We start from the raw sequence: 15,679 nt of genomic DNA, 5'->3' as shown, positions 1-15,679 counted from the left end.
GGACAGATTAGTACAAAGAGGGAACTTGATTGAGCTATTTTGCCTGTTGTAGAATATAAATATAGAGCTGGAAATGTGCAGCATATGTCCCCTTTAAATGGCAGGAGTCTGACAAACAGTCTGTAATTATTACTGAACGATGAGCCTCATATTAACATCACTGACACACCTGAACTACAGACACATTTTAACACATAAAAATGAAAACTGGATGTGTGCACCAGAATTAAAAAAATAATCTCATGAAGTTAACACAAATCAAAATGATTTAATTGATGCATTAAACTAATTTAAATCCATGAAAACTGTGAGATTTGGATTTTCATTTCTCTAATAATCATTAAGGCAGAAATGAATCAATCAACTCATCACAAACCGATCAATAAATGATGAAAACTGTCTCTTTGTAAATATGTGAAAAGTTTTCAGTTGATTGGTTCCTGTTAACAATAAATGATCCAACATGACAGAAGAGTCATTCAACACGTATTTAATAATATTTCCTTTGTGAAAACATTAATGTGAAATATGATATTTTATTTTTCATAAAGTCCATCGACACTGGAGTCTTTCACCAATTTCTGATAATAATAATAATAATAATAATAAAACAAAACAAAACATTAGGCTCCACCACACTGAGCCCAGACATTAAAACAGATCAAGTTCAAGCAAGTGCAAAGTAAAAGAAATAATTTCATATATATAAACAAATAAGAAGCTGGTGTGAAGCAGATAAAATATCAGTAAAACAACAAAGCTTGAATATAAAAAAGATAAAAGCACTAAATAGAAGCAGAGTTATGACAATACAATGAAATAAAACACCATAAAATGATCATATAAAAAGGAAATATAAAAGTGATGCAATAATATAAAAGGAAAACGTTGTTATGTGTCGGCCATCTTTTAAAAGTGAGTTTGAGGAATTTAAATGAACTAAATGTTTGAAAATATGAATTTTATTTCCACGTTGAGTTTGATAAATATAAATGTGAGAGTTAGCTTTGAGATTGTAGAATGAATTCTTTCAGTTGTTGTTTCAGGGCATCAAACCTTTACTAAACATTATTCAACAGCAGTAAGGTTTCTACACAGAGCTGTCCCTCTCTTCTGATTGGTTCTGCCTCCTGTCAGTCGCTGTGCTCTGATTGGTCCTCCACACTCCTGCAGACACATGAAATAAAAACAGAACTTTGATCAGTTTTAAATGATTGTAGTTTTGTTTCCTTAAAGTTGATGAAAGTAAAAGTTTAGTTTAGTTTTCATGATGTAATGATGTAATTTGGCCTCATGAGGGCGACGATCGATTGAAAATCAGATTATTTCTGTAAACAGATGAAAATAATGTGACATGAAGCTGCTGTGAAACATGAACTGTTGTCTGGTTTTTATGCTGCTGTAAATAAACAGACTGTTGCTTTATGAAGCTTCTTGTCTTTTGTGTTTCTGTGTCTCAAAGTCAGATTGAAAAAAGCTTTAATGACATGACTGTAATCAGATAAACTGACATTAATTCACATTCACAACATTGTTACAGAAGGAAAAAGATATATAAATATATATATATATATATATATATATATATATATATATATATAGACCTTCATGTATGTAATAATGAACATGTTTGCTTCCTTTTAAAATAAAAAGTATTTCAAGTTTGAGGCTCTTAAATGATCAGAGTGAGAAACCAATCAACACGATCAATACATGGATATCTTTTCATAATAAGACAGAAGTCTTGTAGACAGATGTCATCATATCATTTCATCCAGAGGACGTGTTTGACACCAGATCACATATCTGAAGATATTAAAAAGCTAAAAGTATAGAAATGGATTTGATGACTAATTCAGAGCCATCTTTAATAATAACACTCAGTGTTTATTTAAACTTGAGGATCTCTTTATGTTTGCATACAGCTGCAATTTCTGTTAATGAATTTCTTTAATGTTAACAAATCAATGAGTAAAGTGGAGAACGACTGTAGTCAAAGTGTCTCGATGCAATAAACTACATTCATCTTCTAATCATTTCTATTATATGAAGAATCACAGGACCTGAGGTGTGTGTGTGTGTGTGTGTGTGTGTGTGTGTGTGTGTGTGTGTGTGTGTGTGTGTGTGTGTGTGTGTACTGACTGTAAGCAGCTATCAGCAGCAGTGCAGGTATGAGGATGATGATGAAGAGTCTCACTGTGTTTCCGATGAAGATGTGCAGATTGTTTACCTGCTGAACAGGTGCGCTCCACAACTGTCAACAAACAAACAAACAAATGATGAAAATGAAACTTGTCTCATTAACTGATTTCTTTTAAATTCTGACTTCAACTCACCTCCTGAACCAGTGTCACTGTGGGCTCTGTGGTTTCACATACGACTGTGACATCACTTCCTCTCCACGGGGTGACATCACTTCCTCTCTCTGTTGTGGTGGCTGCTGTGGTTGAGGCTGGAGCTAAACATAGTTTTCATTATCTTGTTTAGTATTTTCTGTCTGGTTTATAAAATGTCAAATCAAATCATATTTATTCATAAAGCACATTTAAAAACAACCACAGTTGACCAAAGTGCTGAACAATAAGATATCAGGAATAAATTAAAACAACACGACAGGGTAACAGCAAACAGGAAACAAGAACAAACAGAAAACAAATAATAGTAGAACACTGGGTTTTAACGACAGTCAAAGGCCCGAGTGAACAAGTGAGTCTTTAGTTTGGCCTTAAAAGTGTCTCGGGAAGGGGAACACTTAAATCCAAGATGTCAGCTGTTCCAAAGTTTTGGGGCAGCTACAGCAAATGCACGGTCACCCCTCAGCAACAGTTGACCAGGGGTCCGTTTCACAAAGCAGGTTCAACAAACTCCGAGTCTAATCCTGAACTCTGAGTTGATCTACTCTGAGATAGGAAACTCTGAGTTTCCGGTTCCAGAACAGATGATTTGAGTCAGTTTATTCAACTCGGAGTAGTTTCACCTGGAGTTAAGCGCGTGCACCACAACTATAAAAAGCCAGCATCAATGGAGCCCCGATTCAACGAGTCACCATAGCAACGGGGAAGAGGAGGGCGGCGTTTTTCACCCCACTAGAACTAGAAATCTTAATGCGATAATACGGCGAGTTTGAACATGTTTTCAAAAAGAAGTGCAACACCGCTGCAGCTGCAAAAGAGAGGGAGACGGCGTGGGAGAACATCGCTGCTCGGGTCAATGCCTAAGTTTAAATGTGGTCCTTTGCAATCACAATAATATTACAGAGGAAAACTGCTTGATTGGTCGCCTATTAATTTATTTCATTTAGATCCAATCCCGCGAGGGAGAAGCGCACTTGGCAGCAGTTTAGGATAAAATATAAAAACATTGTTCAAACAGGTGAGACCTCGGCATGATCTCATGGGGGAACCTCATTTTGATCATTTTTACATTGTAAAGTAAATATTAAGTGGCTGTTTGACTGTGCAGTTGTTTTATCCCCAACATAATGCTGGTTTCACACACATAAATGTCTTCTCATCTACATCATGTTCTTTTAAATAATTAAGCCTATTTAAACTAACACAGACTTCTACTCAGCCAACAGAAAGAAGGCAGATGTCCGTAAAACGGGTGGTGGTCCAGCACCGCCACCTCTAACGGAGGCAGAGGAGCTGGCCCTAAGCCAGACTATAGGAAGGCCAGTGGCTGGCTACGACATTGTACAAAAAACTTCCGTTTGCAAAGAAACGCAGCGCAACACACAATATCTGCTGGGATGTGAGAGCATGACTACGATTGGTAATGTTGCAAATGTAAGGACGGATTCGGTTGTGTATGTAGATGATGGACTGTGACGTGAAACGGTACCGCTCAAAAAGATAATTGTCTGAAAATGCTAGAACATCTATGCCGCGGTCTGATAACCATCTCTCAACGAATATTTAATTCTCTGCGCAGTAATGCTGCACCTTCATCCATGGGATCGTTATCAAAAGGACATGCCATGTTAGTGAAAAATGTTACTGTGCCTAATGGACTTCTAATATACTGACACTGATTGTTTTAATGATTTTTTTAAATGACAGACGGCAGAACTAGGCTACGCCAAAACTCGCCTGCTGACTGAATGAATGAGGAAATCAAATGGAGTGTGTGGCTCTGAAAGAGGGCGGAGACTGAGAGAAACTCGAGGTTCATTGAGAAAAACCTGGTCCCGACCAGGTTAGGTTCATAGAGTCTGTTGCTACGGTAACTGACCGAGAGCTTAAGTTACCCCTCTCTCTGAAACAGGCTAGAGTTATCCCTCTTTCTCTGGTTTGAGTTACCTCCCTTTTTGAAATGGAAAACTCAGAGTTTCCCTCATTTCAGGGTTAACAAACTCTGAGTTTTCACTAAACCTGCTTTGTGAAACGGACCCCTGAGGATCTAAGAGATCTGGTGTTGTGAAGGGGGCAGATGAGCTCTGAGATGTACTGGGGCGCCATGCCATGTAGAGCCTTAAAAACAAATAAAAGAACCTTAAACTCAGTCTTATACTTGACTGGTAACCAATGCAGGGAGGCCAATATAGGTGTGATGCTGTCTCTCTTCCTTGTGCCAGATATTAGCCGAGCAGCAGCGTTCTGCACTAGTTGTGAGCGGGACAGGGAAGACTGGCTAACACTCAAATAAAGGGCATCGCAGTAGTCCAGATGGGAGGAAATCAGAGCGGTTGTGACAGTCTTCAAGTCATTGAATGAGAGGAGCGGTTTCAATTTGGCAATGTTTCGTAGCTGGAAATAACAACCTTTGACAACAGAATTAATTTGTTTATCAAATTTTAGAGCCGAATCAAAAATAACACAGAGATTTCTGGCATGAGAATGAAGGTAAGGGGCCAGGGGCCCTAAGAGATTAGCTATACTCCCACTGGAGTCGGACCAAATAAAACCACTTCAGTCTTACTAGCATTTAACTGAAGATAGTTTTGTGCCATCCAATTTTGTATGTCCAGGACGCAGTCAAGAAGGGACCTAACTGCGTTATCATTGTCATCACCAGGTTCTAATGGGAGGTATAACTGTGTATCATCTGCGTAGCAATGATAGGAGATATTGTGCTTATTGAAGATGGAGCCAAGAAGGAGCATGTATAAGGTGAATAGGATGGGCCCTAAAATGGAGCCTTGAGGGACTCCGCAGGTGATGGGAGCAGATGAGGAGAAGAGGTTTCCAATTTTGACAGAGAATGTCAGTAAATGTCTGTCACAACTTAAAGTCCAAGCAGACGTCTTCAAATGTCTCGTTTTTTTCTGACCAACAGTTCAGAACCACAAAATATTCAGTTTACTGTCACAAACGACAAAGAAAAGCAGGAAATCTTCACAATTAAGAAGCTGGAAATGATGAATGTTCTGCATGTTTGCTAGAAAAAATGGCTTAAATGATGAATCAATTGACAAAATATTTTCTGTCAATAAAAGAGAAGTTGATTTTGGTTTTGGTTTTGCATCCATCCCAGTCACGTCCCTACATGAACCCTTCCTGTTTTATCAGTCACACATCAAATCTCTGAAATGCTGAACGTGTCGTCTGCAGAGAAACCGCAGCAGCAGTTTGTTCACATGTCAGACAGCGAGTTCATGTTCAGAAGTAAAAGCAGAAGTTACGACTATTGTTTTAAAACCTCTGAGGTGTAAAATCTTCATCATTCTGACACGTTTCAGCCAGCTCGTCTCTCTCTAACATCAATAGAATAATTTCGTTTCCTAAACTTCATCAGACATTTAACGAAAGAGGCGGCAGATCAGAAAAACTTCTTCTGGAGGACGTGACAAACATTTGGTCATTTAGGTTTAAGAACATAAAATTGTAACAGTTGAATCATCAGTTCAGAAAATTTCCAACAAAAAATTCACTGATTCCAGCTTCATAAACATGAAGATTTTCTAGTTTTCTGCTCCTCTATGATAATAAAGATCTTTGGGGTTTGGACTGTTGGTCGAACAAAACCAGGAACTTGTGTTGGACATTTTTCACAATTTACTGACATTTTATGAACTTAACAAAAATCAATGAATCAAGAAAGTAATTGGTAGATTAACTGATAACATCAAACCTCTGAACACTGAACATTAGTTTATGAATCTCCGTCCTTCAAGTAACTTCCTGCACAAACTTTATTCTTTTATAAAAAACATTTCTTACCTTTCTCAATGATCAGATCAATGTGATGTTTTTGATCATTGAACCAGCCATATATGTCCACTCTGCATCCGTACCGTCCAGCATCTTCTTCTGTGGTGTTCAGGATCGTCAGAGAAACATCTCCATCCTCCAGTCGTCCCAGTAACTGATACCTGCTGGAAACTCTGGTTGATTCTATCACTTTACGTCCGTCTGTGAAGATGATCTGGTTGTTGCAGCCCGAAAGTGGTATTGATCCTCGACCCCAGCAAGCTGACCTCGCTCCGTTATACCTGATGTCATATTTACACAGCAGAGTGATGTTCTCACCTGCTCGACCAACAACCTTCATGCTGCTGCTGCTGCGTTCAATGACTGAAGACACAAAGAGAGAAACTTTAACACTTTCAGGGCTGTTAGCAGCTAAAATCTGTTGTTTCATATAAACACACCACAGAAACTGTCTCTAACTGTCTCATATTACATAAAGTCAGTGTGAAGTCAGAGTTATAGAAAGTTAAAGAGCAGAGTACCTGTGAGGAGAACGATCATCAACCTGCTCACAGTCTTCATGATCAACATCAAACTGACACATGAACATTTCCTGTTTTATCAGTCAGTTTGAGACTCAACTGTCCAGAGATGGGAACACTTCACACATCAAACGCCAAGAGTACTGAACATTTCCTCTTCTGAGTCTTCAGCTCCACTACACTTAAAAATGACCTGCAGCAGCTCAAACCGCTTTACAAAAAGACATAAAACAAGAGATAAACACAAATCACATACAGAATTTAAAAAGGATAAAATAGCAGATAAAATAAGATGAAATGGACCCCAAATTAAAATAAATGAAATCAAAAAACTGAACGCTGTTTGATCTTATCATAAATGTACTTATTGGAACAATAAATGCATTCCTATCAATCAATAATTATACAAAGACCCAAATAAAATAACAAAGTTAAACTGCAGCAAAACTATAGACTAAACAAACAAACAAAAAGTAAATTAATATATAAACAGGTAAATTAAACTAATATGTTTAGACTCCAGGAGTCAAGAAATCAAGTTTTCTCTTAAATTAAATAAATATCTAAATTTAATAATTTCAGCATAAATGATCAAAGTTCATTCTGTTTCTTGCAGAGTTAATTGATCAGATTGATTCCTCTCTCATGTCTGTATGCTAAATATGAAGCTACAGCTAGCAGCCGGTTAGGTTAGCTTAGCATAAAGACTGTAAACAGGTGGTAACAGCTAGCCTGTCTCCACTAAAGCTCACAAATTAACAAGTTGAATCTGGTTTGTTTAATCTGAACACAAACAGTTAAAGCCAGCTTGCATGCATAATAGTCTCCTCAGTCAGATGGAAAAAAAATATGTGCAAATATTGGTCTTGGCATCGGCAATCGTCCACAATGAGTTGGAAATATTGGCACATTGTATACCTAGTCTCAGTGTTTGCTGGGTTTAAACTTGTTGGTCTTCATAAATGAGAATCCGGAGACAGACAATTTTGGCATTTTCCATGTGTTACTGGACTAGTTTAATCTCTAGCAGTGTGTCCTTCTCACCAGATGTTGGCAGTAAAGCAGTTTGGTTGTTTGTCAGCTGAAAATAGATTCACCTGTTTTCTGACAGACGTCTCTAAAACACACCTGGAAACTGTTTCACATTAAAATAATATTTTAAAAATCAGATAGCATGCAGATGGGGTGTTAAGTTTGAGAGAGAACTAACATATTTTCTCTACTTTTGGATTAAAAGTGAGGACAGAAAACTCTTCAGGTTGATACGTTCACAGTCAAATAACTGATGTTAAAGGAGTGAAAATCAGTTTCTCTGCTTTTAAACAACTGGATGAAACGACTTCATCACAACATCTGGAGACAATTCACTCTGAGAGAAGAGACTCTGGAGAAAACAATTCAGTGACCAACAGTTCAGAACCCCAAAATGTTCAGTTTGCTGTCACGTACGACAAAGAAAAGCAGCAAATCTTCATTGTTAGAGAGCCTCACATGGGGCACCAACTGTTAGAGAGCCTCACATGGGGCACCAACTGTTAGAGAGCCTCACACGGGGCACCAAATGTTAGAGAGCCTCACATGGGGCACCAACTGTTAGAGAGCCTCACACGGGGCACCAAATGTTAGAGAACCTCACGCGGGGCACCAAGTGTTGGGTCTGTGAGGAGCACGGCTGGTTATTAGCAATAATTAATAATATTTATCAGATATAATTATGAATTATTAAAGTTAATAAATTATTAATATGTATTAATAAAAATGGGGCATCACCTGGAAACTGGGACCAATAATGAGACAATAAGGTAGTCTCATAAAAGAGTTCACCTAGAATGCTAATATCTGAGGGATGTCAACATTCACAAGTGAACAAAGAAGGTTTGAATTCAATCAGCAACTTTTCACAATGCATAATAATAATAATGACAAAAGACTTCTCTTTAAAGATATAACAGTGTTTATTAGACAATAGCAGAGTCAACAAACTTAGCAGATGCTTTGATCAATAAACCAATATCCCAAAATCTAATTCTACCTAAGCAAACATACATAAAACAACAACTATGTACAGTGAAAATACATGCAAGTGGGAGCATGTGTATGTGTGTATATCCAGAGATGGTAACACTTCACACTGAGGTCTAAACATCCTGAGAGGAGGTCACACATCAAACCTCAGAAGTACTGAACGAGTCTTCAGCTCCACTACACTGTAAAAAATGACCTGCAGCAGCTCAAACTGCTTTGCAAAAAGACATCAAAACAAGAGATAAACACAAATCACATAAACAGGATTTAAAAAGAATAAAATAGCAGATAAAACAAGATGAAATGGAACCACAAATTAAATTAAACTGGATTAAAAACTGAATGCTGATCCTCCAGCTTTATTCATGGACTTTTGGATTTTTTTCAAGGACTTTATTTGTTCCCAGCAAACACTGAAATCACGAAACTCAAGTCAAATTTTAAACTCAATCTACAAATGAGATTGTAGAATGAATTCTTTCAGTTGTTGTTTCAGGGCATCAAACCTTTACTAAACATTATTCAACAGCAGTAAGGTTTCTACACAGAGCTGTCCCTCTCCTCTGATTGGTTCTGCCTCCTGTCAGTCACTGCGCTCTGATTGGTCCTCCTCACTCCTGCAGACACATGAAATAAAAACAGAACTTTGATCAGTTTTAAATGATTGTAGTTTTGTTTCCTTAAAGTTGATGAAAGTAAAAGTTTAGTTTAGTTTTCATGATGTAATGATGTAATTTGGCCTCATGAGGGCGACGATCGATTGAAAATCAGATTATCTCTGTAAACAGATGAAAATAATGTGACATGGAGCTGCTGTGAAACATGAACTGTTGTCTGGTTTTTATGCTGCTGTAAATAAACAGACTGTTGCTTTATGAAGCTTCTTGTGTTTTGTGTTTCTGTGACTCAAAGTCAGATTGAAAAAAACTTTAATGACACGACTGTAATCAGATAAACTGACATTAATTCACATTCACAACATTGTTACAGAAGGAAAAACATATATATATATATATATATATATATATATATATATGGACCTTCATGTATATAATAATGAACATGTTTGCTTCCTTTTAAAATAAAAAGTATTTATCTCTTTATGTTTGCATACAGCTGCAATTTCTGTTAATTAATTTCTTTAATGTTAACAAATCAATGAGTAAAGTGGAGTACGACTGTTGTCAAAGTGTCTCGATGCAATAAACTACATTCATCTTCTAATCATTTCTATTATATGAAGAATCACAGGACCTGAGGTGTGTGTGTGTGTGTGTGTGTGTGTGTGTGTGTGTGTGTGTACTGACTGTAAGCAGCTATCAGCAGCAGTGCAGGTACGATGATGATGAAGAAGAGTCTCACTGTGTTTCCGATGAAGATGTGCAGATTGTTTACCTGCTGAGCGGGTGTGCTCCACAACTGTCAACAAACAAACAAGCAAACAAATGTTTTTTGTTCAGTTAGAATTATATTTGTTATTATTATCACACACAGATGAACTAAACTCTAAACAACAAACATCTTATCAAAGATCAAAATATAAACATTTGTTTTGTCAGATTCAGTTTACTGTAAGAAAATTAGACACAAGCAGCAAATTTTCATATCTGAGAATCTGGAGACAGAAAATTTTGACATTTTTACTTCAAAAAGACTCAAACAATAAATCAATTATGAAACTAGTTGATGACTGGTTTTGTGTTATTGGACTAGTTTAATCTCTAGCAGTGTGTCCTTCTCACCAGATGTTGGCAGTGAAGCAGTTTGGTTGTTTGTCAGCTGAAAATAGATTCACCTGTTTTCTGACAGACGTCTCTAAAACACACCTGGAAACTGTTTCACAAGAAAATAATGTTTTAAACATCAGACGGCTTGTGGACGAGTTCTCTGATAGATGTAAAGTTTGAGCGGGAACTCACATGTTTTCTCTACTTTTGGTTTAAAAGTGAGGACAGAAAACTCTTCTGATTGATACGTTTACGGTCAAATAACTGATGTTAAAGGAGTGAAAATCTGTTTCTCTGCTTTTAAACAACTGGATGAAACGACTTCATCACAACATCTGGAGACAATTCACTCTGAGAGAAGAGACTCTGGAGAAAACTTCAACATTTGGAATCATTCTGAAGTCTCTGGATTTAAAGCTGGACTCAACGACAACTAATTTTTCGTGTTTGGACTGCTGTTTGTTTGTTTGTTTCAGAGATGAACTGCTGTTTGATGCACTGCAGGAATCAGATGAGTCACTGGATCAAAACCTAAAATAAAACTTGTCTTATAAACTTATTTTTTAACTACTGACTTCAACTCACCTCTTCAACCAGTGTGACATGACGTCCTCTCTGTGTTGTGGTGGCTGCTGTGGTCGAGACTGGAGGGTTTACTGTCACAAACGACAAAGAAAAGCAGCAAATCTTCACAATTAAGAAGCTGGAAATGATGAATGTTCTGCATGTTTGCTAGAAAAAATTAGTTAAATGATGAATCGATTGACAAAATATTTTGTGTCACTAAAAGTTGACTTTGGTTTTGGTTTTGCATCCATCCCAGTCACGTCCCTACATGAACCCTTCCTGTTTTATCAGTCACACATCAAACGTCAGAAGTGCTGAATGTGTCGTCTGCAGAGAAACAGCAGCAGCAGTTTGTTCACATGTCAGACAGCGAGTTCATGTTCAGAAGTTGCGACTTTTATTCTAAAACCTCTGAGATGTAAAATCTTCATCATTCTGACACGTTTCAGCCAGCTCTTCTCTCTCTAACATCAATAGAATAATTTTCGTTTCCTAAACTTCATCAGACATTTAACGAAAGAGGCGGCAGATCAGAAAAACTTCTTCTGGAGGACGTGACAAACATTTAGTCATTTAGGTTTAAGAACATAAAATTGTAACAGTTGAATCATCAGTTCAGAAAATTTCCAACAAAAAATTCACTGATTCCAGCTTCATAAACATGAAGATTCTCTAGTTTTCTGCTCCTCTATGATAATAAAGATCTTTGGGGTTTGGACTGTTGGTCAAACAAAACCAGGAACTTGTGTTGGACATTTTTCACAATTCACTGACATTTTATGAACTGAACAAAAATCAATGAATCAAGAAAGTAATTGGTAGATTAATTGATAACATCAAACCTCTGAACACTGAACATTAGTTTATGAATCTCCGTCCTTAAAGTAACTTCCTGCACAAACTTTATTCTTTTATAAAAACCATTTCTTACCTTTCTCAATGATCAGATCAATGTGATGTTTTTCATCATTGTTCCACCCAGGTATGTGCACCAAGCATCCGTACCGTCCAGCATCTTCTTCTGTGGTTTTCAGGATCGTCAGAGAAACATCTCCATCCTCCAGTCGTCCCAGTAACTGATACCTGCTGGAAACTCTGGTTGATTCTATCACTTTATGTCCGTCTGTGGAGATGATCTGGTTGTTGCAGCCAAACCTTGGTATTGAACCTCGACCCCAGCAAACTGACAACGCTCCGTGTTTCTTGATGTCACATTTACACGGCAGAGTGATGTTCTCACCTGCTCGACCAACAACCTTCATGCTGCTGCTGCTGCGTTCAATGACTGAAGACACAAAGAGACACTTCAACACTTTCAGGTCTGTTTGCAGCTAAAATCTGTTGTTTCATGTAAACACACCACAGAAACTGTCTCTAACTGTCTCATATTACATAAAGTCAGTGTGAAGTCAGAGTTATAGAAAGTTAAAGAGCAGAGTACCTGTGAGGAGAACGATCAGCAACCTGCTCACAGTCTTCATGATCAACATCAAACTGACACATGAACATTTCCTGTTTTATCAGTCAGTTTGAGACTCAACTGTACAGAAATGTGAACACTTCACACTGAGGTCAGAATGTGGGTGGGAGTCACACATCAGACCTCAGAAGTATTGAATGTTTCCTCTTCTGCGTCTTCAGCTCCACTACACTTAAAAAATGACCTACAGCAGCTCAAACTACTTTACAAAAAGACATAAAACAAGAGATAAACACAAAACAAACAAACAGGAAGAATAAAATTGATAAAACAAGATGAAATGGAATCACAAATAAAAATAAATTAAATTAAATTAAATGAGAAAACTGAATTCTCGTCCTCCAGCTTTAGTTTGGACTCTTGTGTGTTTAAAATACATGCCGGTTGGTGGATCAGATACATGCCCATTAAACACCAACTAATTACATTGTTAACTCACTGTCCATCATGTGTGTGTGATGGTATTTGAGTTTAGTTTTTTCAGCTGTTACAGTAACACCCAGTTTGCTGCTTCCTGTTTGCTGCATGCCTAGTCATTGACAATGTTCATGTCATTGAACTTCACTAATTGCATGAGCCAAAACTAAAGACTTAGGATAATATTAAACATGTTTGACGTTATTGGAACATCAAGACGAGAAAAAGACTGACTTAAGACAGCTCGGACTGAGTTTTTTGCTTTTGCATTTGATGCAAGGCCGTCATTAGTAATGTTCCCTCAGAGTTTAATGATGTTTTCTTATCACTGTTTACTAAATGACATTAAAAACAAGCAGTAAATCACCTGTTTCATGTTCCCAGCGTGCCGTCTATGTACTGGGTGTTTCCTTAGCGGTGGTTAGTGAAAACTGGACTTATCAAAATGCTGAAAGCTTCTAGAAACAACCTGCTGAAACAGGCAGACGGATTATTTGCCTCAGAAAGACCAAACACAAGAGGCCATGCTGTTAATTTTGGCATCATGTTGGCTAAAATGTCAGTGACATTCTCATGTAAACAAACACTCAGGTAAACACAACAGGCAAGTATTATGAGCTTGATGTAGTTAATCACTACAAGTACAGTACTTGAGTAAATGTTTTATATATATATTGAATCAAAATCGATTTAATATGAATTGTTTGACACTGATCGACAGAAAAAGACCTTTGAATGTCAAATTGGTTCTGCCTCCTGTCAGTCGCTGTGCTTTGATTGGTCCTCCACACTCCTGCAGACACATGAAATAAAAACAAAACTTTGATCAGTTTTAAATGATTGTAGTTTTGTTTCCTTAAAGTTGATGAAAGTAAAAGTTTAGTTTAGTTTTCATGATGTAATGATGTAATTTGGCCTCATGAGGGCGACGATCGATTGAAAATCAGATTATTTCTGTAAACAGATGAAAATAATGTGACATGGAGCTGCTGTGAAACATGAACTGTTGTCTGGTTTTTATGCTGCTGTAAATAAACAGACTGTTGCTTTATGAAGCTTCTTGTGTTTTGTGTTTCTGTGACTCAAAGTCAGATTGAAAAAAACTTTAATGACACGACTGTAATCAGATAAACTGACATTAATTCACATTCACAACATTGTTACAGAAGGAAAAACACACACACACATATATATATATATATATATATATATATATATGTATATAGACCTTCATGTATATAATAATGAACATGTTTGCTTCCTTTTAAAATAAAAAATATTTAAAGTTTGAAGCTCTTAAATGATCAGAGTGTAGTTACACTCAGTGTTTATTTAAACTTGAGGATCTCTTTATGTTTGCATACAGCTGCAATTTCTGTTAATTAATGTCTTTAATGTTAACAAATCAATGAGTAAAGTGGAGAACGACTGTAGTCAAAGTGTCTCGATGCAATAAACTACATTCATCTTCTAATCATTTCTATTATATGAAGAATCACAGGACCTGAGGTGTGTGTGTGTGTGTGTGTGTGTGTGTGTGTGTGTGTGTACTGACTGTAAGCAGCTATCAGCAGCAGTGCAGATATGAGGAAGACAATGAAGAGTTTCACTGTGTTTCCGATGAAGATGTGCAGATTGTTTACCTGCTGAGCAGGTGTGCTCCACAACTGTCAACAAACAAACAAACAAATGTTTTTTGTTCAGTTAGAATTATATTTGTTATTATTATCACACACAGATGAACTAAACTCTAAACAACAAACATCTTATCAAAGATCAAAATATAAACATTTGTTTTGTCAGATTCAGTTTACTGTGAGAAAATTAGACACAAGCAGCAAATTTTCATATCTGAGAATCTGGAGACAGAAAATTTTGACATTTTTACTTCAAAAAGACTCAAACAATAAATCAATTATAAAACTAACTGCTGACTGGTTTTGTGTTATTGGACTAGTTTAATCTCTAGCAGTGTGTCCTTCTCACCAGATGTTGGCAGTGAAGCAGTTTGGTTGTTTGTCAGCTGAAAATAGATTCACCTGTTTTCTGACAGACGTCTCTAAAACACACCTGGAAACTGTTTCACATTAAAATAATGTTCTAAAAATCAGATAGCAGATGGGGTGTTAAGTTTGAGAGAGAACCAACATATTTTCTCTACATTTGGATTAAAAGTGAGGACAGAAAACTCTTCTGGTTGATACGTTTACAGTCAAATAACTGATGTTAAAGGAGTGAAAATCAGTTTCTCTGCTTTTAAACAACTGGATGAAATGACTTCATCACAACATCTGGAGACAATTCACTCTGAGAGAAGAGACTCTGGAGAAAACTTCAACATTTGGAACCATTCTGAAGTCTCTGGATTTAAAGCTGGACTCAACGACAACTAATTTTTCGTGTTTGGACTGCTGTTTGTTTGTTTGTTTCAGAGATGAACTGCTGTTTGATGCACTGCAGGAATCAGATGAGTCACTGGATCAAAACCTAAAATAAAACTTGTCTTATAAACTTATTTTTTAACTACTGACTTCAACTCACCTCTTCAACCAGTGTGACATGACGTCCTCTCTCTGTTGTGGTGGCTGCTGTGGTCGAGGCTGGAGGGTTTACTGTCACAAACGACAAAGAAAAGCAGCAAATCTTCACAATTAAGAAGCTGGAAATGATGAATATTCTGCATGTTTGCTAGAAAAAATGAGTTAAATGATGAATTGATTGACAAAATATTTTCTGTCACTAAAAGAGAAGTTGACTTTGGTTTTGGTTTTGCATCCATCCCAGTCACAT

The 15,679-nt window shown here is 36.9% G+C and overlaps 1 protein-coding gene across 3 annotated transcripts; it reads right to left on the bottom strand.

Annotated features, from left to right (window-relative positions):
* Positions 1-448: 448 nt before the first annotated feature.
* LOC121910869 (hepatitis A virus cellular receptor 1 homolog) lies at positions 449-15,510 on the bottom strand. 3 transcript variants are annotated; one of them, XM_042432238.1, is made up of 9 exons: positions 15,431-15,510; positions 14,445-14,556; positions 13,619-13,682; positions 13,257-13,358; positions 12,434-12,671; positions 11,924-12,277; positions 11,011-11,081; positions 10,006-10,117; positions 449-1,167 (listed from the first exon to the last, which is right to left on the bottom strand). In XM_042432238.1, exons 5-9 carry the CDS (start codon positions 12,480-12,482, stop codon positions 1,091-1,093), a joined length of 663 nt encoding a protein of 220 aa, XP_042288172.1. In that variant the 5' UTR covers positions 12,483-12,671; positions 13,257-13,358; positions 13,619-13,682; positions 14,445-14,556; positions 15,431-15,510; the 3' UTR covers positions 449-1,090. The 3 variants fall into 3 exon arrangements, with proteins under 3 accessions (XP_042288172.1, XP_042288170.1, XP_042288171.1); XM_042432237.1 differs by lacking the exon at positions 449-1,167 and adding an exon at positions 8,652-9,315 and having other exon boundaries at positions 13,257-13,361; XM_042432236.1 differs by lacking the exons at positions 10,006-10,117; positions 11,011-11,081; positions 11,924-12,277; ... (3 more) ...; positions 14,445-14,556; positions 15,431-15,510 and adding exons at positions 2,143-2,254; positions 2,337-2,458; positions 6,162-6,683.
* Between the last annotated feature and the right edge of the window lie 169 nt (positions 15,511-15,679).

Source organism: Thunnus maccoyii, chromosome 13 (assembly GCF_910596095.1).
Source record: "Thunnus maccoyii chromosome 13, fThuMac1.1, whole genome shotgun sequence".
NCBI classification, from domain to species: Eukaryota; Metazoa; Chordata; class Actinopteri; order Scombriformes; family Scombridae; genus Thunnus; species Thunnus maccoyii.
Note: the sequence above shows the minus strand (reverse complement) of the source record. Positions and strands in the feature narration are given on the sequence as shown.

Bases quoted from the DNA above. Each gene is read 5' to 3' on its own strand.
- LOC121910869 (XM_042432236.1), bottom strand. From the start codon at position 6,582: ATGAAACAACAGATTTTAGCTGCTAACAGCCCTGAAAGTGTTAAAGTT. The intron at 2,255-2,336 runs GTGAGTTGAAGT...GTTTGTTGACAG, and splicing joins CAGTGACACTGGTTCAGGAG to TTGTGGAGCGCACCTGTTCA. The intron at 1,168-2,142 runs GTCAGTACACAC...ATGTGTCTGCAG, and splicing joins GCTGCTGATAGCTGCTTACA to GAGTGTGGAGGACCAATCAG.